The 26,712-nt window shown below is 37.4% G+C and overlaps 1 protein-coding gene across 3 annotated transcripts in view; it reads right to left on the bottom strand.

Annotated features, from left to right (window-relative positions):
* HOMER1 (homer scaffold protein 1) overlaps window positions 1-26,712 on the bottom strand; it is a 155,872-nt gene that overhangs the window by 89,165 nt on the left and 39,995 nt on the right. For all 3 annotated transcript variants that reach the window (XR_011966529.1, XM_072606429.1, XM_072606428.1), the window contains exons 2-3: window positions 8,476-8,632; window positions 991-1,122 (exon numbers count right to left, since the gene is read on the bottom strand). Coding sequence is in view for 2 of the 3 variants with exons in the window: in XM_072606429.1 (XP_072462530.1) it covers window positions 991-1,122; window positions 8,476-8,632 (289 nt within the window). In the remaining variant the exon portion in view is untranslated. The remainder of the gene's footprint in view (window positions 1-990; window positions 1,123-8,475; window positions 8,633-26,712) is intronic.

A 26,712-nucleotide genomic window follows, 5' to 3' on the forward strand; every position in this document is an offset into this window, starting at 1 on the left:
TGCAAGTCCTTGCCCCTTTGATTCTTGGCTTACTGCAACAGTCTCCCAATTACTCCCCCTGCTTCAAGTACTCTTCCTTTGGAATCTGTATTCTGGGTAGTTGCCAAACAGAGCCTATGATACCCCTCTCAAAAAGTGATGGAACTCTGACTTCTGGGATAAAATATAAGCACCTCTGTTTAGGATTTGTAACTCTTTACCAAAAAGTTCCAGTTTAAATATACATTATTGCCTCTACAACTCCCATGGTTCAAACTGGACTAATCTGCTGTTTCTTGTATACAACATTCTATCTCTCACGTCTGTGCTTTTGTACTGGCTGTTGGTCATTTCTGGGTACATTCATTCCTCACCTCTGCCTTGTGGAAAGCCTAGCTTCCTTCAAAGCTCAGCTCAAGTTGTTGTTCACTCATTCTGATTGCCTCTGACCCTTCGGGACCCTATGTGGAGTTTTCTTGGCAGAGGTACTGGAGTGGTTGGCCGTTTCCTTCTCCAGCTCATTTTACAGATGAGGAAACTGAGACAAACAGGGTTAAGTGACCTGCTTGTGTCACCAGTCTTCCTGACTCCAGGTCTGGCACTCTATCCACTGAACCACCTAGTTGCCCCGGCTCAAGTGTCACATTTTAAGTGAGGCTTTCCTAAGCTCCCCAAACTCCTTTTCCCCAGAATACAGATATGCAGTTTGTATTTACGTCATCACGCACATGCTTCCCCCATCAGAATGCAAACTTGAGGCAGTCGGGGACTACTTTGTTTTTCTCTTTGTATCTCCATTTCCCAGCATAATGCCTGGCACCTTATAGGAGGCATTCGATAAATGCTTAATGATTTTATAATCTTCTGTTGGATACCCCAGAATTAGGACCCTCAAAATATCTGCTGTCTTTGTTTTCTGCATCTTGTAATAAATTTAATATTATGTATTATTTAAATTTCCTAATGATTGAAATAAACAGATTTTCCATTAGGGTTAATGATTTCACTTACTTTTGTGAGATGATGCTCAGAGGAGAATCCCAAACCATAGACAGTATTTGCCCTGCTGTCTGCCCACTGGCCAAATTTCTGAGATGTTTTAGTGAATGTCATGTTTGGGGTGATGGTGCTATTTATTATTGCCTGAAAAAGAAAACAGAATCATCTGAATATCAAATCAAACTTTGAACAAAGTTACCCAAGCACAAGGCGTTTTAATTACTGACTACTACTGCCTTCTCCATCAAATATTTCAACTGAATGATTTTTAAAATAGAACCATTTTAAAGCATCTCACCTCCTCCTTTCCCCTCTGAAGGTCTGACCTGGCAAAGTAAAATAACTGAAACAAGATTAAATTTTAAAAAGCAAAAGGAGAAAGCAAGGGTTATGAACACAAATGGATATCATGTCCTTTGTCCTATATACACAAAGTGATGCCGTTCACCCACCATTAGCAGGACATGCAATCTGAGATCGTTCCACAGCAGTGACTAGTTCCAAAAAGCTCTGTACACATTCTCCATCATTCTTCTTGTATCCAAGCGGATGCATTTTTTAAGACAGCTGCTGGGGTTAAGGGTAAAAGCCTGTAGGAGTATTTTTTTGGGAAGATAACTGGACCATATGGAAGATGAAACCCATAAGCTCATTAGCCTCATATTCCAAAGAACTCAGCTAACTGAACCAGAATAAAAATGAAGGAAATCCCTAAATATTTAATTTGATGTATTTTCCTGTAATTATTGCTTGAAAAAAAAAAAGAAATATACCTTCATTTTCCAGAATGTATTTTAAAAATAATTTCATTACAACAAAAAACTCTATATTTTGGCTTAGTGATATAGTTTTATAGAAAACTCACATTCCTCTGATAACCAGTCTATTGTATGTTAACTGAGTGATGACCCATAGGAGCTCAGATTAATGTTAAGTATATAAGTGCACTGTTAAGGGACCTCATTCCAGTCCTGTAGGTATATAGAATTCAACCGTTTTCAGTCAACTATCTAATTCCCAAATATCCAATATCCAATATCCAAAATCTAGGTTGAAATAATGAACTATGATAAAATGAAAATCAGCAGTGTGCTACTAAGAATTTAATAACCAGCTTTCCAAGGGGAAAATAATGCATGCATGACACACTTTTAAGATTAATCTGATTTGATGATTTCAGAAAAGCCTGGAAAGACTTACATGACTTGAGGCAGAGTGAAGTGAGCAGAACCAGGAGAACACTGTGCAAAGTGACAACAACTGTGAATGACTTAGCTCTTCTCAGTAGTACAATGAACCAAGACAATCCCAAAGGATTCATGATTGCAAATGCTCTCCACCTTCGGAGAAAGAACTGATGGAGTCTGAATGCAGATCGAAGTTTACTAGTTTTCACTTTGTTTTTTGGAGGGGGATGCATTTCTAGTTTTTTTCTACAAAATACTAATATGGAAATACATTTTACATGAGTGAGCATGTCTAACCTGTATCAGACTGCTTACCTTTTCAGTGAAGGAGGAGGGATAGGAGAGGAAGAGAATGTGGAACTCCAAAAAGTTTCAAAAACTGAAAGCTGAAAATTGCTTTTCCATGTAATTGGGGAAAAATACAATTTAAAAAAGATTAATCTGCATTATTAACATTTTCTCCATCATCAACAAAATAATAAATCAAGCCCTGATCTGGAGTCAATTTCAGAGGTATGAATGTTCACAGTCTTACAGAAGTTGACACCATCACCCTCCTGATAAAGGGCCGGATCTACATTGGACTATGAAGAAGGAAGAATTCTGAGAGTGCCCTTAAAGAACAAAGGGTATATCTATGTAGCTGTGTGTGTGTGTGTGTGTGTGTGTGTGTATTCATACACAACACTAAGGAGTAAAAGGCCTTATATCAGTTATATGGATACTAGTAAAGAATATTTGGTAAAGTATACAATAGCATTTAATAAATGCTTGTTGACTTCACAAAGAGAGCATCCTAGATAACCAAGCATGACTACCTTCTCATTTGTTAGGTAAGGGGAATCTAGCAAATAACATTAAAATATTTAAACATATTTTAAAAAACTTAAGAGATTGGAGATTTCAACATAATTTGAAAATATCAAAATATTTCAATATTTAAGGTTCAATTTTACTCAATTTGTGTATTACCTCTGTATTTAATTTCATACATCTCAAATACAAACTGTATTAAGAAAATGATGGTTTATTCCAAACTTCACTAGTTTGTAGGACCTCTATTTTCTAGTTTTCATAATAACAGAAAGGACCATAGAAGTCATCTCACCCAACTCCTTCATGTTACAGAAGAAAACTGATGAACCGGGAAAGTGAAATGATTTATAGAAGGTCAAACAGCTAACTAGGGAAAGGGTCCAAACTAGACTCTCCCAGCACAGGAAGGTTCTATGATACTCGGTAACCCCATCCACCTAACTTAAATACTCACCTTCTTGCATAATTTAAGGTCTTATTTTGAGTTTTCAATTTTAAAAAATCTCTCTTCATTAACATTCAAGAGACATTTTAACTTCCCTAAAGAAAATAAGGAATCTTACAATAGTATCACTTAGGTCAGCCTTATTTTAACTAGAGCTCCAAAAAGCTTAACTAGAGCACCAATAAAAGCATAGATGTTAGAAGGATCATTTATCATCAGCAGATAGATGAAGTAAAGAGGAGAAAAGTACGAGCACATCAGTGAGAGAGCCAGGAAAGCTTCAGATGTGGTTGTAGTCCAGGGCCAGCAGAACACGTTTCTGAAATGTACAGACACAGTATCCGTACTCTTAAGATACTTTACTTCAGGTATATTGTCCAATTGAAGAATATACTTCCAGACCACTGGATAGTAGAGAGAGATCTAAACTCAGACTCAGGAGAACCAGGGTTCAAGTCCTTTCTTTGACACACACTGGCTTTAGAATTAATGACCCTGAATAAGGCACTTAAACCCCAGTCTTCCAGGCAACTTTCCAAAACCATCAGTTGCAAAATCACACTGGTAGGAAGAAGTTTTCTCAACAGAAGTTGCCTTCCAACAACCAAATCAGCGGTCTAAAGTGAATAAAAGGGTGTTGTCACCTACTTTGCCTTAATTAAGCCCTTTGACATAAACAGGGTCTTTGTTTATTCTAGCCTGTGGTAACAAGGAGAAAGTCTTTTAAACCAAAACATTTAATTACTTTCCAATCCTAGGGAAGTTATGAATCAGCCATCTTATGTTCCTTTGGGCTGCTGCATTGTATCTGTATGGGGAAAATTATGGTCTATCCTCAGCAATGGCTTAGACAGCTGGAAGGAGTTCTAAGCAAATGGAGGTAGAACAAGAAATGTGGATAGATTTTCAATGCTTCCTTCATATTCTGGATTTGTTATTTGATCCTCAGAGGCCAAGTAGTCCAACTTCCTCATTTTACAGTTGAAGAAACTGAGACCAGGGAAATTAAGTGACCTACCTAAGATCACTTAGGTACATGTTCAAGGCAGGATTTGATCCCAGGTCCCCTAATTCCAGAACGAATACATTTTCTACTGTACCATAATACTTTCCTTTGAATGACCTAAAAATTGAACACTACCATAAGCACATGTGTGAGAAAAGAAAAATGTTTAAGATTTTTAGATTTTGGGTTGTTCTCCTATTTAACAATGGAAAAAAATGAAATAAGAAGGAAAATGGAAAATAAATTATATGTAGACCATTCGTTTTTCTTCTCTATGGAGACTGGCATCTCTTGTCACTTCTCTTGAAATTCCTTGGCCAAGACCATGGTCCCGATGACTTCAACCAAGTTCACTCTGCAGAGGACAGAGTCTACTTCAAACCACTGTTTGGCTTCACCGAGCTTTCAAGCACATTCTCAAACATCACTATTTTTAGGTCAAGAGAACTAAAATTGTATGTTTTTCTTCTTTTATTTACTCTGCCAAGAACCTTTCTGACAAAGGCTCATTTTGATAATTCATTCTCAGAATGGCAGGGAGAGGATCAGAGGTGAGATAAGGGGGGATTTAAGTTCTAGAATGTGCATAATCTCTCAAAAATAGCTTAATGAAATATACTGATGATAAAGAGAGAGGGAAAGCTCTCTTATCTATATAGATTGATGTTTCTTGGCCAAGACTATGGTGCCATGATTCTCTTCTCTCAGGAGGGAGTGAAGATCTTTCTTACTCCTTCCCAGGAGAAGAGACGGAATGCAGAGGCACCAGGCTGCAAACCTGAGATAGGTACCTTTTCAAACCTAGTCCTCAACTCAGACCTTGGCTACCTACAGAAGCAGATTTCCAATGGCACATTGGCTGCTTCTGGGGTGCTGGACAAAAGTATCCTACCCGGCTCTGCCTTGTGTTTTTATTTCGTTTGTTCTTGTTCTTCAGGCTCTTCTAACAGTCCATTTTCACAGTGCCTTCTTTTTAAAGGATCACTGATTTAGAGCACGGAGGAACCTCAGAGGTCATCTAGTCCAAATTTCATCTTACAGATGAGAAAACAGGTCTGGCTGGATTTTATCAAAGGCAGGCTTTGAACCAAGAGGTGCTCCAACTCCAATGCCCTTTCTAAAAGTATCATATCTCAAAATGGGGTATCATTGATTCCTTTTCCCTAGTCAACCTAAGTCACTGTAGTTTAACATCGTCATTTCTAGCCACCATCCCTTAGTCTCCAACCACTCTTTTTGGTGGTGGGAGGAAGGGAGCATTTTTTTTTAATCCACACTAGTTCTCAAGGGTAGAAATGCAATGAGCAGCAATTCTAGCAGGAAGCAGAGAAGGGGCTCTAGTGGGTGGAAAGAACTTGAACTTTCAATTCAATCTTCACTTTTGACCCTTTTGTAACCCAGCATATCTTGGACCCACTGACTGAATTTGTCTCAACGTTGAAGGAAATTTGGGATGTGCTGATGTTCACATAAATACACTTTGAATTCTTAAACGTCTTCAGACAGTAACATTATAACTTAAAACACACGCACATGCTTTTCCCATTTTTCTATCCAGCTGTTCTTTCCTCTAAGCAATAAATTTAGAAATGCTGTATCATTACAGATAGGAATATAGTATGCCGATGGTGGTATTTAACCAAAATGATGTTTTTACAAGCTTACTAGAAGGCCTTTAAGCATAGATTAGATTCATGGTGAAGTAAAAGGCCTGCAGTGAGAAGAATTTGATTATGTTTTCGAGGTATGGGCATTCTAAGGAGATTGTCATCAGTCAATCAGGTACTTAACAGAGAAAGAGAGAGCTTACACCTTCTTGTGAAAGAAGCAAATGGCGATATCTGTTTTAAAAAATGCAGTCATCACTGCAGTGCTCTGCAGCAGTGCATAGATTTAAAACTAAGAAGAGCTTTAGTTTACAGCGTCCATTTAAGAAACTAACTAAAAGAACAGGATATACAACAGAAAAACAGCCAAATCAACTATTAAAGGAAATGTATTTTTTTAAAAAGGAAATTAAGCCTCTTGTTATCATAAAAAACTACCATACTGAATGATTCTAAATAGGAAAAGGGCTGGTAGGTGGCTCAGTCAATAGTGTCAGGCCTGAAGTCAGAAAGACTCATCTTCTTGAGCTCAAATGTGTGACCCTGTACAATTCACTTAACCCTGTTTGCCTCAGTTTCCTCATCTGTCAACAGAGCTGGAGAAGGAAATGGCAAACCACTCCAGTATCTTTGCTAAGAAAACTTCACATGGGGCCATGGAGAGTCAGACATGACTGAAAAGGATTAAATAACAACCAAACAGGAATAGATAGTCTTTGGCAATATAGTCAAAAGACAGAAGCCCAAGCAGTAGTATCTAACCCTGTTTTCATGTGGCCTCAAGTAGAAAAATGTTCATTTGATGACTGACTCACCAGAACTGCTTTCTAGGTAGGGGCTCCTTGGAAATAAGTCACTGAAGGACTTTTACTCCTCGGGTGAAAGTTTGGGTAACAGTAAGTATATTCAAGATACTTCCATGTGGTTTCTCTCCTTGCATACTAGGATTTCTGTTCCCATCAATGTCTTTGTTACCTTTTAACCACGACCTACAAATGTCAAAGCTCCACAGGTCCATTTAGCAAAACCAGGGTGTTCATCATCTTCAGTTGTGTCTAACTCTTTGTGATCCCATTTGGGGTTTTCTTGGCAAAGATACTGGAGTGATTTGCCATTTTCTTCTCCAGCTCATTTGACAGATGAGGAAACTGAGGTAAATCAGGTTAAGTGACTTGCCCAGGGTCACATGGATATTACATACCTGAGGCTGGATTTGAACTCAGGAAGATGAGTCTTCCTGAGACCCAGCCTGGTGCTCTATGCTCTGTGCACTATGGCACCACCTAGTGGCCCCAAAAAACCAGAAACCTACAGATCTACACAAGGGGACAGTCCACCTGTGTGTATCTGCTCGAATGAACGCCACGTGCAGAATAAAGACCAAAGATAGTGGCTTAGTGAAACTTCACAGAAGCTAACTAGTAGCTATCTCCACATCATGTTACCAATGACCATCCACTAAAGAAAAATTAAAGTCAAATCAATTAATAAAAATACTCATTAATTATGTTCAAGTCACTGGGAAGTATACAAAGAAGTCTCAAAAATTCTGCCTTTAAGAAGCCTATAATCTAGTTCAGGTGACAGGGCATTTAACACATAATACAAGAGTCACACAATAAAGGGAATCATGAAGAAATGATCGGAAAGCAATAAATATACGATCTGTTTCCAGAAAAGTGATGTAAAAGAGAAACGTTGATGAGGTTAGAAGACGACAGAAAGGTATAATGGGATTATAGGATTTTAAACTGGAAGGGACCTTGGAAAATCACCTGGTCCAACTCCCTTTATTTAAAAGATTAGGAAACCAATTCGTCCAAGGTCACACTGGTTGGGATTCAACTCGTTCTTTTTACCGTTAATCCCAGTTCTTGGCCACAACACCCCATTACTCTAGGCTAGAATAATCTGGTAAAGGTTCACTGAGGAATCACCTGGAGACACCTTCCCACCAATTTTATATAATGTTATATTGCACATTTGATATTCAGATATGTCACACAGCTCTAATGGAAATATACATAGTATAAACTTTAATATTCTCAGTGATAGAGAAACTGACAAAAATTAACCAAAATACTCTGAAATTTTGCCTTCCTGCTTCAGACATTAGGTGTGCCAAGTATAGAGTAATCAATTACAAGGCTCTGGGACAATCCCGGATCCTTTCAGACTGTTATATAAACTCTGCAAGTTTATCTGAAATAAACCATCTTAAATCTACTGAACGTTCCGGTATACATCTATAAGTGCAGTGGGTACACTGGCCAAAGGAACTTCACAAAACTTTTTCATCACCTAAAGAATCAATGATGGTAATATATTTAAAGTACCTAAAATACTTTCATACTTAAATGCTTCAAAATACTTGATAAATGTTTAACACTACAGTAACAAGAGCAAGACAGAGATATTAAAAGAAAAAGCGCTAACCTTGGAGCCATCCAAACTGATTATTCTGTACACGTTTCTTGTGCTGTCATAGAAGTAAGACACCGTAACTGCATGCTTGCTGGTGGGAACCCAGTTCTTCTTCGTGTTTGGGTCAATCTGGAAGACATGAGCTCGAGTGCTGAAGATGGGTTGTTCCCTGAGGGACACAAAGTAACAATAACCAACCCGATTAGAAGCAGTATTAAAAAGAACTATGATATCATATGTCCCCAAATCTTAACATAGTCTGCTGATTTACTGCAATTTAAGATTGTACAGGTAAAACATCATCTCAAGGGGAAGAGGTCACCCATGTAATCATTGAGAGTGCAAGCTGATGCACTGCACAGACATTTAAAATACCGTTTCTTAAAATACAGCTAAATACATATATGCATTATTATAACCTACTTCATCTCCAGGCTGAGAGTGTTGAATTTGGTGTGAGAAAGACCCGAGTTCAAATTCCGCCTCAGACCCTTGCTAGTTTTGTGGCACCGAGGCAAATCTCATAAACTCTCTTGGCTCCAGATTCTTTGACAGTGAAAACGGACAAGGAGATCCCAGTGACACCCATCTCACAGGGTTGTTGTGAGGATCAGATGAGATAACACACAAAGCAAATCTCAAAAGCGCTCTGGGAATGTTAGCTGGTTTTATCTATCAACGTTCTTAGTGCTGATGGGCGATACAGGGAGAATATCAGGGGATCAAATGGAACAGAATTCACACGCTGTCTTTTTCTTTAAACTTTAATATTCTGATTTTTAACTTCTGAGCTACAGTCTGAAACACTTCTACTAGTTAAATTATAATTTGGCTCACCTTCGGTGACCAGGATACGTTTAATTCACTCAAAGCTCTACCCACGAAAAAGCTTAAAAAGTAATTTGCATTTCTCCAGCATAAATCATATCCATGATTTATTAGAATCATAGCATTCGTAATTGGAAGAAATCATATAATCCCCACCCCTTCATTTACTGAAAAGGAAACTGAGGCTGTGAGAGGTCAAGTGACTCCCCTCAAATCCCAGGGAAAGTACATGAGGAAAGATTCTTCTAGGTCCATATCCGGAGTTTTTTCCCCTAAACGTGCACTAATTAAGTAACTTATAAATAAATAAAAAGTTTCACATTCTCAATCCTGTTCTCAGAACGAAACAAAACAAAAAACCATGAAATACCATTGACTTCAGTAGACTAGCAGTGAAAGACCGGACAGCTCCCTCCATTTGACAGAGGTCATGGATTACAGGTGCAAAAAGGGATGTGTGTGTATATATATATATCGTCAGACATGGCCAAGGTGTTCATCTGTGTGCTTAATTTGTTCCAAATGAAGGTTTGGTTTAAAACGGAAGGGGCGGGTGGTGGAGTGGGATGGGAGGAGCTGTCCATGGAAAGGGATGGTGATATTTAAAACAAGAGCATCAATAAAACACCATTTTTTTTTTTAAACAATGTAGAACAAAGCTGCTCAAATGAAGTCACTGGAGAGGATAAGTTGGATCTAAAAATGCTGTCTGTGTTCTGACAAAGTCTAGTTTTTAAGTATTATTCTAAATAAACATATACAACTACAATTTTTAAACATTACAAATTATATTTCAAAAAAGAACTATTGCTCTATTATGGATTGCCAAATTCTACCATCATGAGATTTATCTGTACATTTTTAAAAGGTTGATTTCCTTTGTGGCATATTGTCTCTTATCCAACGAAAATCTAGAAGGTTAATTTTTAAAAATCTGAGTGCAACACTTCTTTCTCAAATAACATTTTTAAGATACTTTTTTCTAAAGTCTAAAACTGTTTTTTATTTGCTATGCATAATAGTTTTCTTTCTAAAAAACTTAAGGTCTTATGAAAAGAATTTTATGTTGGCAATATTTGATGCTTTTTAAAAAAATGTACAAATGAATGAAGAAATGCAGGTAGTAGTAGGGCAAGAAAAAAGGAAGGTAACAGTTAAAAAGAGATTAAACAAGTTCAATTTCTAGGCACATGGCTTTCATTTCGGGTCACTGAATGGTCCACACCTCCTCCTCACTTGCTTCAGCCTTCAAACACGTCACATAAGGAGTTTTCGTTGTGGAAGTGATGGTTGGGAAGGAAGATAACTCGAGCACTTGCTCTGTTCTTCAGTAATAGCCTGGGATTCTTTCAAATTTTTATTTCTAAAGGCTTCAAAAATACTTTTCAGGGTGCAGAAGCTGTTCGGAAGGGCTGAATTGCCAAATACACACCAGAGAGCAAAGCTACCATTTTCCTTTCTCTCTTCAACGCAAACTTAATTGCCATTATCAGCATATAGGTGGCATTTTCTGTCCATTTTTATATTGTCTTTTTTTGCTTTTTACTGAGAGGAAGTGTAGTATAGTCGATAGAGAGCCTGTTTTAGAATCAGGAAGGTCTGGGTTCAAGTTTTGACTCTGACTATAGTGGTCATGTGACTCTAGGAAAGTCATTTAATTATGTCAGTATTTCCTTTCACTACTTAGATGCCATGTCACTCAGTACATGCATATATAGACATATAAATAACATTGATATTTTTCATTACTTATATGTACTATATTCTTTTAAGTACAATGTAATTTCAATGGTTATCTCTTTTACCCACGTCTAATTTCATTGTCACTGTCTAAAATAATTGCCACCCCTACATTTTTTTTACTCACCAGTCATAATAAATTCAGCTTCAGCCCTTTATTTTAACTGTGTGATTCTTCATATTTCAAGTATGTTTCATATTTTTAAAAAAAGAAGAGAAAGAATATGTTTGAGTCTAATTTCTAATCTATCTTGTAAAACCCTACTTCACTTTATGGGTGAATTCATTTCATTCACGATCATTATGATTATTTATTGTGTTTTTCTTTCTTCTATACTCTTATTCACTTGTTCTCCTATCCCCTCCTCCCTCCAAGAAAATCTCTCTATAAGTTAGTGAATGGTATTCAAGAATTACTGTGGCCAAAACATCTATCTGATGAGTCTTTCCACACTTAGCTAGACTGGTTGTTAACAAAAGACACAGAGTCTAGAGAAGATTCTTGACTAGTTTTTGAGGATTAGTGGGACCTGCCTCAGTTGGCATAACCTTTGAAAACTCCATGCCACAATGAGACATTAGAGTAGGACTTTTGAGGAAGAAATGTTTATGTTAAAATTTCACATTACTCTTTAAAAAGTTTATTTTCCCTAATGACATCTGCCTTCTTTAAATAATCTCTATAGACAGATTATTTCAGATCTGTAATATAAATAAATCTAGACAGTATAAAAAGAAGGAAACAAGGATTTATTAAGTGTCTTATCACATGTCAGGCACCATGCTGACCACTTTACAAACATATCTCATTTGATCCTCACAACAACCCTGGAAAATAAGTGCTAATATTACCCCTGTTTTATAGTAGAGGAAACTGAGGTAAATAGAGGTTAATGACTTGCACAGGGTCACACATCTAGTAAATGCTTGAACTCATTTTGAACTCAGGTCTTCCTGACTCCAGACACAGCACTGCAACCTCTAGTAGACTAGAATGTACGGAACATAGCTTCACATTCAACAGCACTTTCACTCAATCAGCTTTCTACAGCTACTTTTGTGATTAGCACAGAGTATGTTCATAGCAGTCCAATGGACTGGAGTTACAGCAAGTGTACACAGAGGCCTTTTTACATCCAGCTTCAAATGGCTGTTTTGAGGGCCAATAATAGGAAAAAGAACCATCAAATCTTGATAGATTTCTGTGGTGAACCACCTGTACCATGTTTCCTCATAGAAACCCTTTGCCAATAAAAATCAGTGAAAATAATCTTTCTGGACTTCTTTTCAATATCTCTTTTAATAGGAAATGCTGTGGGTTTATTGGACATTCCTATAATAGCCCTGCCTTATAAATTGGATTTTTAAAAGCTAGTAGCAGATAAACTACGGGGAGACAGCTTGGTACATTAGAGCCTGAGCTCTGGAATCAGAGTGTCTGGGTTCAAGTCTTACCTCTTACTTTCTGATTGGGGCTAAATTATCTCACCTCCCTAGGTCTCAGTTTCCTCATCTGTAAGATGAAATTGAAATAAAATATATGGTCTCTGAGGGCCATTCTTTTTCTAGATCCGTGCCTGGAACCCTACAGTGCTAGGTTATTCTGCATTGTTTCAGGTAAAAGTTTATCCTAATTGTGAAAGTTAAAATCATTTTATGTAGTCAGACCAACTAGTATCCAATTATAGATACTCAATAAGACTAATCTTAGACATTATTTTCTTTTCTGTCACTATTTATATTTTATTATATATTTCTTACATAAAAATAGTATATTATATATTTATGTTTTATGCTAGTTCAATGTTTTAACAACCAACATTAAAACTGAAGTCCAAGTGCAACCAAAATTCGGAGGGATGTAGTAATTTGGGAAAGAATTTTTATGGCTAAGCTAGGGGATAAAGGCCTCATTCTAGAGAACTGACTCAAATGTATAACCATACAAGTCATTCCCCAATTGATAAATGGTCAAAGGATATGAACAGGCAATTTTCGGAGGAAGAAGTACCACATCACACCTATAAGATTGGCAAACATGACAGAACAAGAAAATGATAAATGCTGGAGAGGATGTGGGAGAGTTGGAACACTAATTCATTGTTGGTGGAGCTGTGAGCTCATCCAACCATTCTGGAGAGCAATTTGGAAGTATGCCCAAAGGGCTACAAAAATGTGCATACCCTTTGACCCAGCAATATCACTTCTAGGACTGTATCCCCAAGAGATCATAAAAATGGGAAAGGGTCCCACATGTACAAAAATATTTAGAGCAGCACTTTTTGTAGTTGCCAAAAACTGGAAGTCAAGGAGATGTCCATCAATTGGGGAATGGCTGAATAAATTATGGTATATGAATGTAATGGAGTACTATTGTGCCATAAGAAATGATGAACAAGAAGACTTCAGAGAGGCCTGGAGGGACTTATATGATCTGTTGCTGAGTGAAAGGAGCAGAACCAGGAGAACTTTGTGCACAGCAACGACCACAGTATGCGAGAGTTTTTTCTGGTAGACTTGGAATTTCGTAATAACGCAAGAACTTATTAAAAAAAAAATATCCCAATGGTGGTTCTCAAGGCAAAATGCCTTCCACGCTCAGAGAAAGAAATAAGGAAGTCATTCACAGAATGTAGCAGATCATGTTTGTGTGTGTGTGTGTTTTTGTGTATCATGTTTTGATTTGTTATATGATTTCTTCCATTTATTTTAGTCTGACTACATAGCATGACTATGGTGAAAACGTACTCAATAGGAAAGTATATGTAGAACCTATACAGAATTGTATGCTGTCGTGGGGAGGGAGGGGGGTAGTGGAGGGTAGGTGTGGGGGGGATAAAATCTTAATTTTATGGCAGTGATTGTTAAACATTAAAAAATAATAATAATAAAATAAAATTTAAAAAAATTGAAGTCAAATTTAGTAAAGCTAGAAATTCATTAAATAAAACATTGACCAAGTCAGTAATCATGTTTCCATTTTTCTTGAGATTAGAAAACACAGAGATACCCAAGGGGGAGGGGGGACTTTCAAGCCCAAATACACAACTTATTGAGTTCTGGTCTGTATTCTCTACCAACTGCTTGACAGTGACATAGTCTCAGTACTGAGATGGAAGCTGTAACCAGTCACAGAATCTCAGAGCTGGAAGGGTCCTAAGAAATCATTTCAATCAATCCCCTGCTCAGCAAGAATCCCCTCTAACCACAAACTTACCAAATGCATATTCAGTCTGTTTAAAGATTTTCTGGTTGTAGGGGTGGGGGTTTGGGGGGAGAGGAGACCCACAATGTCCAATTTTTGGATAATTCCATTTATCAGAAAGCATTCACCCGTTGCTCCCAGTTTTGCCCCTTGGGATCAAAGACAAGTTCAGGGCTTCATGATAGGCTTCGAATACTTTGAGACAGCTATCATGCCCAGCTAGGATTTCTCTTCTTCTCCCAGTTCTTTTTAACCAGTCCTCATAGGGCATGAAATTGAATCCCTTCATCATACTTGTAGCTGCACTGTTTATCAATGCCTTTCCTAACACTTGGTACCTAGGACTAAACACGGTACTCCAGAGTTGTTCGGATCAGGGTAGAATGAAGTGTAACTATCACATAGTCCTGGGCACCGTGACTTCTCAACACAGTCTAAGAACACATTCATTTTTCTTGACAACATATTACACTGTTAATTCACATTGCACCTACAGTTTACGAATACATCCTGAAATTTTTCAAACAATGTGCTGTGTAGTCATATTTTCCCTATCTTGTACCCATATGGCTAATTTGTACCTATATAGCTAATTTGTACCTATATGGCTAATTTGTACCTACATGGCTAATTTGTACCTATATGGCTAATTTGTACCTATATGGCTAATTTTGAAGTTCAAGCTTAAGATTTTACCTAGCCCTATTAGATTTCAGTTTCATTAAATTCAGTAGAATCTTCTAACCGGTTAAGACTCTTGGATCCTGGCTCTGTGATCTAATATGTTACTTATCCTACCTAGCTTTGTGCCATTTGAAAATCTGATAAGAGTGAAATCCATGCCTCTATCCAAATCACTGACGAAACAGGGTCAACCACAGATCCTGCATTAATAAATTAGTATAATTTTGTACAAAATTTAGGTTTTATTTTCTAGCTATAATAAAAATATGCACTGCCATTTCACAAGAAAAAAATACATCCTATTTCACTGAAACCACTAAAAATCCCATTCAATTACATCTTTAGATGACCACATATAAAAGCCCAATAATTCATTTAGACATTATTTAAGACAGAGGAGTTTTAACCAAAATGTAAGTCCAAAAATTATTTAAACTGCCATACAGGGAAAAAAAAAACCTCTTGGAAATGAACTCTTTTGGCTCACCTTCTAATCTTTTGCTTCTCAAATAACAAGACATAGACCATTAACTAATTAAGATACATATCAACTGGTTCCAGTTACCAAGATGCTACAGGAGAAATCTCCTGTAATACTTCCCCTAATAGTTCCCAGATGTGAAATGTAAGAGGCTGCCTGTAAGAGCACAGCATGTAAGAACCATCCAATTCTTCACACTTTCACTCAACTTTTGGTGTGATGTGTGACCCTATTATTTTATTATAGACTGTTGAATGAAAGAAAAAGAATTAGATGAGCCTAGTCAAAAAAAAAACCCCTTAAGATGTAAAAATGTGTCTATCTACACATACATACATATGTATGTAGATATATCTAATTATATTAATATGTTACACATTGTTTATATGGACACATATGTGTATGTGTACACATATGTGAATGTAAACACATATGCACTCACATTACACACGTAATCTCAGGGCTCCCTGAGCTAATGCTGAGCTAATAAAGAGCTAAACTTCTTTATTAATGGAAGGAAATGCAATATATATAATTTTTTAAAGACTGAAGACCTTGCTAACCATTAAGACTTAGAAATAAAAATTAAATAATGTAAAAATGACATGTCTTTTTAAAAAGTATCTATGTTCAGATGAACCAACTTAAGTCACTTTCCATCTCACCTCTTTTGCATCCTGGTCTCTAAGTGATCCCACCTCAATTTCTTACCTTAGGTCAGACAGAATGAGACACTGGAAAGGTCACGTATCTAGCTGACTGACAACAACAAAATCCAGTTTCATAGAAATGAAAGGAAGGGGGAAAGCTAAATTGAAAATATAATACACATGACCACAAATATTACTAACCCTCTTATGTATTTCCTGTCAATGACAGGCTGTACAATCTCTAAGAAGATGTGCGTTACGTGCCTCCTGACAGAGAGGTAATGCCCCAGGATGCAGAATGAGACGTATTTTGGACACGGCCAACATGGAACTTTGTTTTGCTTGACTATGTATATTTTAAAAGGATTTTATTTTTCTTGAATGAAGGGAAGTAGAATGGGAAAAAAAATAAAGGCTTGTTAATTGGGGGGAATTAGTATTAAGAAGAAGACCAAGGTGAGGAAAGTATTAAGGAAATTAGGAAACTCTTATGGAAGTGGGTAGTGGAAGTAACCTTGATGTGTAAGGATGAGAGAGAAATGGAAGGTGTGAACTTCAAAAAAGTTGACTGGGGTAGTTATATATTTAGACCTGGAAAAGATCTTAGAGGTCATCTACTTAAATGAGGAAAATGAGACCAAAAGGAATTAGGATTTGGGAAGATGTGATTGAATTCTTATCTTCCACCATCCTCTCTCCACTGCACCATGCTTGACCAGGTTGCTAGTACAAGAGCAAGGGTGTGAGGAACAAGGAACATGCTTCCCCTTCCTCCTCGAGGGCTTTAGAAAATTGAGGTTAGATGATCATCTCCAAGGGAAAGGCAGGTTTCAATCAAGTGCCAGGAAGTGGGTGTATAAATGATACAACAGACTATAATCCCTACAGTTACATAGTTGGTTAATAAAGACTCAATTAGTAACAAAGGGCTGAGAATTCCTTGGATTCCATATAAACACCCACTTTCTGTAGTGTAACTTGGCTACCAACTACCTAATAATACCAGTCTGGCAACATCGCCATCTAGTGAGAAGCCAAGTTCAACTCAAGTGTGAATATTTCAATGAACGTTTGATGGATGTGTATTTAGTCTGAGTGGATGCAGCACAGAAACCAAGAGGAATTACAGGAACGAATGTATGTTTTTTATTTAATTGGATATTCCATACATGTATAGCCAATATCACATTTCATGCTGTCATAGGGAGAGGGGAATGGAGGGAGGGGGGAAAGATCATATAAGATTTCTTAATATATACATCTACAACATAACAGCTTAACAACCTTTTGACTGTTAATAAAAAATTATTAAATTAGCACAATTAAAGCTGTAAGGACGGATTAACTTTAAGAGAAGATACTGCAATGCATAATTTTGAGGGATCTGGCTTTGTATCTATTTATATAATTTCTCCACTCAAGTATGAGCCATATTCTAAATAGTTTCTAAGCTGTAACGGATCACGATACTCAATAGCCAGCATTGGCAGAGGTTAAACGTTTAGATTTCTTTGGGTTCTATGATGCACGATTTAGCCAATTTCATAATAAAAAGTCTGCATAAATACATATAAGAAATTGAAGACAATTTAAAATTAGATGCCCCTCATTATTTGCTCAAGGTAAGGGGGATTTGCAGGGGTAGTTTATTTGTTTGACATGGATAACTGAATATTCTATTTCAAAAAATATTTCCATAATGCTAGTCAACTTGTTTCTCAAAAATTTTCCATGGAGATTTTTTAAAGTGTAAAAATATGTTAAATAAAATTGCTCAGCTTAAAAATGGAATATATAAAAGTCTTCTAAATTTAAAAAGAAATAAAACTCTAAAGGGATAGGGAGGGGGGAGAAGATAAAGAAGGGATGTTTAGAGGGGTGAGTGAGGGAATAGGTCAAAAGGGGAATACGGAAGGGTCTTTAGACTTAGGGAAATGGGAAGATAAGGGATGGAGTTTTAGAGGGGGAGGGGGACAGAATAGGTCATAGGGATGTATAAAAGGGTGTTTAGATTTAGAGAAATGGGAGAATAAGGAAGGGATTGCTGGAGAGGGAGTAGGTTAAGTAATAGGAGCAGGGCAAGGTAGTAAGTAGAAGTAAAGTAGAGGAGTTAGGAGAGATAGGAAAAAAGACATGCAGAAGTGTAAAAAACGAGATTAGGAGTAGAATCACTTAAGTAAAAAGTATATGTTTATATACGTATGCATGTCTATATGTATGTATATGTATATATGTACTCCTGTATGTATATATCAATACCTAAATATAAATATATTGTTGCTCAACTGTAGCCTTGGGGTGGTGGGCAGGGAGGAGGAAGGGAGGAAAAAAGAACAAAGTAAAAAGTGCACAGCAGAGAACGAAAGAAAACCTCCAAGGAAGCAAAGAAAACATGGACAGCTTTCATCTTAACACACAGTATTTAATATGTAAGCTTTCTTAAAATAAGTTCTTGCTATATATTCTGAATTCTCTCCTAGGTTCTGCTGTGCACATGACAGGTTTTTTCTTTTTTCTTTTATATTTAAGTTTATAATGTTTTTCTTCTTTTATGTATTTAAGTTTTCGTATTTGTCTAAAAGAAAAAAGGAATATATAATCATAAATATAAAAAATTTTAAATCCATCAGTTTTTATTTACCTTGTAAAAATAAAAACAGTATGTAAGAAAGATGAACAAGAAGTACTACTAAATGATATGATTTATACAGGGGTCCCCAAAGTCTTCATCAAGGTTGAAACTATTAAAGCTTAAAAATACACTGAAACTTTTCCTTGGATAATGTCAAATTTATGCAACTCTAAAGAAGTCAGAACTTCTGCGGTGGATACACAGGTTATCAAATGATATGTGTTAATTAGAAACGATTTAATTAAATTAGACTTTTCATGTGCTAATTTACTTCTGTGATCTTTCTAGGTCCAAAATGGAAATCATCTTCTCATAAATATGCCCCTCCTTCTGATTTCCCATTTCTCTTAGCGTTGGTGAAAATATTAGTGTTACCGACAGCACTAACATCCTCTCAGTCGCCATCTAAAACCCTCCCATCGTTCCTGGTGCTTGTCCTTCACCACAACCTATCCGTGGTCAAATCCCATCCTAACGCCACGATTTCCCTCAGGTCATCTCCCTTCCTCCCCAGTCACCATGGACTGTTCATATTCTTATCAGCCCCTGCTTGGACTTTAATACCCATTTGGCAAGAGTTTATACCTCCACCCTAATTTCTATCTATGATCCATCCTCACCCTGCCAAAGTAATTTTTTTAATGCAAAGATTGGTCCTCACATTCCTTTGTTTAAAATTAATAATAATAGCTAGTGTTTCTATAGCACTTTAAGGTCTGCTAAATTTTATATATGTATATATATATATACACACACACACACACACACACACACACACACACACACACATATATATCCATATATATACACACACACACATATATATGCATAAAAGTAAATAAAATATAATCCTCAGAACAACCCTGCGAGATAAGTAGGTGCTATTATTATCTCTATTTTACAGATGAACAAACTGAACCTTTGTGAGGTTAAGTGACTTGTCCAAGGTCACAGAGTTAGTGTCTGAGGCAGGTCTAGAACTCAGCTCTCCCTGACTCCAAATCCAGCACTTGTGCCATGTAACTCCTCTCAGTGGTTCCCTATGCCTACGGCAAACCTCTCTTCTGGATATTCAAAGCTGTGTACAATCTGGTTGCACTTTCATTTCCCGGTATTCCCTTTCAAATGTTCTTTCTCCTGGCCAAATACCCATTCCCAGATTTCATTCTAGATTCTCTTGCCTCAGCACCTTTGAACATACCTGTCACCCACACCTACAAGACTGACTTCCCAAGTCCTCCAATCTGTGCCCACTGGAAAATTACTTCTAATTCAAGACCCAGATCAGGTGCTACCATCTTATTTACAATACTTTCCTCAATCCCGGGGTTAGTACTGATTCTTAGGATTACAGATTGAGCAACAAACATTTCTTAAGAGCTTACTATGCACCAAACACAGAGCTAAGAGACCATGAAACTCCATCTGCTAAATGGAGATTGTGCTCCTGAAATGGGCCATGGCACAATGCCAAGAGATAACCAGAGAGTGGGAAGTTCACTCACATCTTCCCTCCCTACAACAGTCAATCTCAGGGCTTGTCTGGACAGGACTACACCACTCCCTTCACCTGTTTTCTGTAACAACATTTTCCCACTATGTCTCCTCCCTTAGATTTGTTTCCTATGGCTGTGTTAAGCTCCCATCCTCTCCCCTTCTGTATGTTAACTGAAGCACTCATGACAGTTATGGGAGTACAGTTGGGAAAAATCCCCTTCCCGCCTCAACATACCCAGATGATTCCCCAGGTGCTCTTGTGGCTGTATCTGGTGTGTCTCTCCACAGATTGGGCTCTGAATTTATGGGCAGTAGATGTTAAGAGCCCCTCCCCTTTTCATTTTCAATGGAACACTGAACTGTGGAAGATAATCTCAGAGATTCCTCCTAAATCCTTGAAACAACTTTCCAACTTCTGTCCTTATCATTACTATCCTAATCTCCAAGATCCTCTTCCTTTTACCCGTCCTTCATTCATCACTCAACTGCAACTGCTCTCTCCAAAGTTGCCACTGATCTGGTGACAGCCAAATCTGGTGACCTTTCACCTTCCCCAATCATCGCTTCCTCCAGCATTTTGACAATGTTGACCACCCTCTCCTCTTACTCTTTTCCACTCTAGGTCGTTGAAAACACACGTAGCAACCTACTAAAAACTCTAATTATCTACATACAAATTTAGAGACAGAATTTTCTATCTAGATGAATTATCTCCCTAGTGAAGAACTTCTGTAGATTTTGAAACCACTTGTTAAAAATACAAAATGCTCTGCCGTCACTTAGTTAGCTAGAACTGATTAACATCAGAGAAGATGTAAGTTGAATAGCTGAATTTTAATAGAAACCTAGGAATAATCAGTAGATAGGACTGAATCTGGGAGAGCCATGATTCAGTAAACAGTCAACAAAGCCCCATTGCGACCCAAGTGAAGTACCAAGAAACCAAGTATTAAAATAAGAATAAACTTGGAATCAAACCCTCAAATTACTTGGATTAATAAGTCTTAAACCACAATAATGAAGCATATTAAATCACACTGTTCTCAATAAAATAATTACTCCTAATATTTTACTCAGCAAAACAGGTTTTGGGGATTAGACTGGAATTCTATCATGTATGTTTTTTACTTATTATTATGTATTATATTAATGTATTCAATCTGTTATAGTATAACTATCACATGACACATTATAACTGCTTATGGTGATATTAATAAACCAATCATGTATAAGTATACATTAATTTTATTACCTTTATGTAATTCTACTAAGACACTCCTAGGTAAGAAAACTCCCTCCACCAATGCAAGTCAAGGCCATCTCGGCAGTTCAGTCATAGATCACCTGTCCTAGACTAGAGAGCACTGAAAGGATCACAATTGTTTTGTTTTATGGTTTCTCCCATTCATTTTAATTCTTCTTTTCAACGTGACTATGGTGAAATTGTATTTGATAGGAATGTATGTGTAGAACCTATATAAGAGTGCAAGCCATCTCGGGGAGGGAGTGGGGAGGGGAAAAATCTGGGATATATGGAAGTGATTATAGAACACTGAAAACAAATAAAATAATTATTAAAAAAACAAAAAAGAAAGGATCACAACAACATGTATGAGAGGCAGGCACCCAGATCTTGCTCATCTGAAAGCTAGTCCTCTTATCCACGGTGCCACGAATTTCTAATAAATAAAATGTCATTTTCAAAGCCGGCTCATTCACATCACACTCCCTGTCTGCACATGCAGCATATTATGCCCATCCTCTGAAACTCCCTATATTTAACTGCTTTCTATAATTTCCATTTATTAGATTTGTATTTATTAAATGTATATGTAGGCTACATGTATTTTTTCTTGCTTGCTATCTCTTCCATTAGAATGTAAGATCCTTGCAAAGAGGAATTGTTTTACTTTTTGTGCCTACCTAGCACAGAGCAGACACTTAATAAACGCTTGCTGATTTATTGATAGATCCTTTTGTTAATAAATAAAATATCATTCTGGTTAAAATGCTATTTCGGCTTTTAAATTGTTGTTGTTTTGTAGCAGGTATCATAATTAATACAATAGTACGTGCATATTATTTATAAATAGGCAAACATACACAGATGAAGGTGTGTGCTAAAAGTATCTTTATGATAGAGGCCCACGATAGAAAAAAAAATTTTGTAGGCCACTGATCATGTAATTGATTACTGGTCTTTACTCTTTCTTTGGATCTCTCGAGCCATCATCTCCTCTCTCATCCAATGAACTGCTCATCTTCTAATCAGTATTAATAATAACAAGAGTTTTATAGCACTCTAGGTCTCTGAAACACTTCAGATAGGTTACTTCACTCAGTCCTCATAACGACCCCATCACTGTCACTATTATTATCCACTCTTTACAGATGAGGAAACTGAGAGTAAGGCAAAGTCGAATGACTTGCCCAAGGTCGCAAATGGTGGAGGCCCTCCTGACTGCAAATCCAGCACTCTATCCAATGGGCCACCTTGTTATAATACAACTATCATGATTACGTGTGTGTGCGTGTGAGTGTGTGCATGTGTTTCCTTTCCCCTAGAAGACTATAAATCCCTTTGAGGATGGAGACCTATTTTTGTGCCCCTGTTGCCTAGCACAGTGTCTTGTACTAGCTGAGCACTTCATAGTTATTGAATTTGAACTGAATAATTTAGTAGGTTTTTATTCACTCCAGTCTTTTATTAGATCATGGGTACAAGCCACACGTCGACGTCTTCACTGAACAGAACCTTTCTTTTCACTTAAATTCTTTTTTGCTTATAAAAATAAAGCAAAATTTTTATTAATGAACATAAGACTTCAAAAGATATATTCTCAGACTGTGCTATTAAACACTTTCTCTTATGATTATATTTAACAATAACTACCTATCAAGTGATTTTTCCCCTTCAGTAGGTAAAAATAACTTCATCCAAAACAACAGATTTTTAAGTACTTAGGCCTGACATCTCAACTACTCGAAAAATTAATTTGAATTTATCACTTCTGTTCAAGCATCAAATAAAACAGGCTGTTCCATTTAATATGCAATTTTGAGAAAAGACAATGAAAGCTAGTTAGCACCAAGGAAAACATAAGCTAAGCAAGCCTTAAGCTTAACTTAACATTTGCTATTGCTTCTGAAAAGAGTTATGTAAAAGGATTTTTAAAAATACGCCATCATTTGCCAGTTAACTTTCCAGAATAACTTGGGAGATGCACAAAATTAGAAGCATAAATTTTGGCATTGAGGGGGACTAGGCTCCCTGAAGAACCTTTCACATTCAAAGAGCACTTGGTTTTAGTCAGGGTGCGATGTGCAAACAGGAATTCTTCCATACATTCTCTACCATGTCAATCAAAAGAGCACACAGTCTCCATGATCTTTAGACCCCCCCCCCCAAAAAGCCCATATACCTAGTACACTAAAAACACAAACAGGCAAACAAACAAAACCACACAGTACAGTCAGTCATGCTTTCCTTCCAAGCAGAACTGTGGCGATAAGATTAAAAACTGTATCCAGTGTAGTAACTGTAGCCATGGGGCTAATCACCAAACAAATTCCTATGTGCCATGGACAGCAGAACTTTCTAGTATGAAACATAAACGTTTATCTTTTAAACTATTTAAAGGTATCCCTCAGTAGAATAATACATATACTATATATCTGTACATACATATAAAATATACCTAACATATACTGTATACATAAAAAATACTGTTAAGACAGCTCATTTACTGCTTGAGTTTTTTAAATGTCTTTTTTCATCTTTCTCAAATTTCTGTTAACAAATGAGGAGGGATATATTCAGAAATGAATATGATATAAGGACAAAAGGTACCAATAAAAAAGAAAATTAAAGTCAAATACAGGAATTTTCCACCCAAAGTCATTCCCCCCCTTCTAGCGCACCCATGGCTATTTGGTGTCTACCCTGCTTCACCTTAGTCTGATTTAACTGGGGACCTCACGTGGACTGAGTGCTCTATGGAATGTTAGCAGTTCCACTAACTAGGCCATTGTTCCAGCTCACAGCTGAAGTCATCACATGAAATGTATTTCCCATGACCACTTGGGCTGGACTAGTTCACCAGTCCTGTTCCTGTTTATTGCACAACTTCATTCACTTATCAAATGCTCCCTGGTACAGAGTGTCACATGGGGAGGGGGGCGGGAGCTTCGTCAGTTCACTGGTTAAAGTCAGTCAACAGTTTTGTCAATTTCAGTAAGATTCGATAAGTACTGTCAGCACAAGCGCTAAGTGGAGAGAGGTCTGGAGTCTGTGAGAATCCAGGGCTCCTGCCCGCACGGCTGAAGCCCCAAAGCCCAATCACTTGTATGGTTTAAGCTGCTGGGTTTGGAGGTTTGGATTTTTTAAGAGCCTGATAAAGAACTCAGTATCGTGAGACATGCACATAGGTATATATCTATACCTTACCAAATGCTTCAGGTAAAATATATATGCAAATAAGACTACTCATATCTCTAACTTCTAAACTGAATGACATTCATTATTTTTAAAAAGCAATGCTAGATATTGGAGGACCAATATTCCACTAGTCAATTTATAGGTATTGTGTGTAGGGAGATATTTAGCTCTCCTATTTTTCTACCCAAAGAAATGTCTATTTCTATAGAATTGCTACCTTCTAGAAGATTTTATTTAAAAATCCCATTATTAAATCTTAATATTGACCTTAAGTTTTACTGCTGATGGTTCCATATGATCATGCTTCACTGAAAAAACAATGTCTATACAAACCACAAAGATTAAATCAGAACTAAAATAAAAAACATCAGGTAATGCTAAATATTTGAATGACAGGATTGAATACTTAATCATGTAAAAAATAACTTAACTCTAAAAACTGTATTAGAAGAGAAGTTGAAATGCCTTGGTATAGAAAGTTGGCAAGGCTCAAACTTAGAGCAAGACGACATTAGCAATGTTTGACAATGACCAGGAATACTTTTGGACATAATTTACAAGAGGAGCAAAGACAGATCGGTATGCCACACTTCATCATTCCCAGCTGCCATGCTGCCTCTGACTGGCTCCTCCCAAACTGGTCCATAAAACTCTGGTGGAATGTGATATGAGTAAGGGAAAAATCGAAGACAAAATATTAAAGATAAAATCAAGTTTCTTCTGAAACAAAAAACCAAACAAACCTCTGTCTTTTGAACAGTGATTCTTCTGGTGATGTACATGACTGAATCAGGTAATAACTGCAATCTCCATCATATCAAAATGGGGTTCACCCGAAAAGCCATAGAGAGATGCATGACCAATATGAACAAAATGCAACATGTAGCCAAGGATAAATCGCTTGTAAAAACGAACAGAAAACAACGAGGGGCCAACCCCAAAACAAGAGCATAAGATAACAAACAGCCTGAGGGTCGTATTGGTATCAGCCCAATGTCAAGAGACTCAGGAAATCTTCACTAGGCCCTGAAGTTTTAAAAGTGCAACTCATGAACAGGCATGTAGTAAGTAGATTATGTTGCAGGCACTCTGCTAGGTTCTGGAGAAGAAATAAAAAGTGAAACATTTTATGACCTCAGAAAACTGACATGCCATCCAGGGAAACAAGGTGTAGACGCAGAAGTAACTGTAAATACTACACATGCAAAGAAAATACAAGGCAGTTATTTGGGGGAAGGGGGAGAATGGGCAGATGGGGTAGGAGGGAGGGAGATTAGGAGATTAGGAAAAGGACTCTTAGAAGGTGGCACTTAAACAGAGCTTTGAAAGATGCTAGGAAGCCTAGGGGGAGGGGAGTTGGAGAGCAGAGACTGCATTCCAGCCATGGATGGGGACAGACAACTTGTACAAAGGTCCAGAGATAAGAGCTAGAATGTTGTGTGTCAGAACCTGCAAGAAGGTCAAGTCTAGTGGGAATGAAGGGTGTGAGAAAGGCAGTAGTGTGTAAAAAAGGTAGGCTGAGGCCAGACTGTGAAGGGCTTTAAAGGCCAAACAAAGGACCTTGTATTTTCTCCTGGAAGCCAATGGAAGCCAGGGTAGCCTTTAGAGCAGGGGAGTGACATGGTCAGTCCTGTGCTTTAGGAATATTACTCTGGTAGAGAGATGTGTGGGGAAGCAGCTGCACTGAGGTATGGAGACCATTGAGAAGGCTATTGCAGTGTCCAGGGGAGAGGAGGAAGGCCCAGACTAAGACGGTTGCTGTGTAAGTAGAGAAAAGGGGTTGCCTGTGGGAGATGTTGTGGAGGTAGAATGAACAAGGCAGCAGGTTTAACTGTGGGGATGGAGCCAACATGAGGAGTCAGAAGTGACTCTAAGGTTGTGAAGCAGAGACAAAGAACAATGGTGCCCTCCAAGCAAAGCTGTTAAGAAGAGTGGATTTGAGGGAAAGATACTGAGTTGTTTTGGACATATTTACCTTAAGACGCTTATGGGACACTTGTATGGGAAATGTCCAGTAGTAGGGGGTAGGTGGTGATTAGGAGAAGCCCTAGGACTTGATTTATAGATCTGGGAATTACGTACATGGAGACAATG

Source organism: Notamacropus eugenii, chromosome 4 (assembly GCF_028372415.1).
Source record: "Notamacropus eugenii isolate mMacEug1 chromosome 4, mMacEug1.pri_v2, whole genome shotgun sequence".
In the NCBI taxonomy this organism is placed as follows: domain Eukaryota; kingdom Metazoa; phylum Chordata; class Mammalia; order Diprotodontia; family Macropodidae; genus Notamacropus; species Notamacropus eugenii.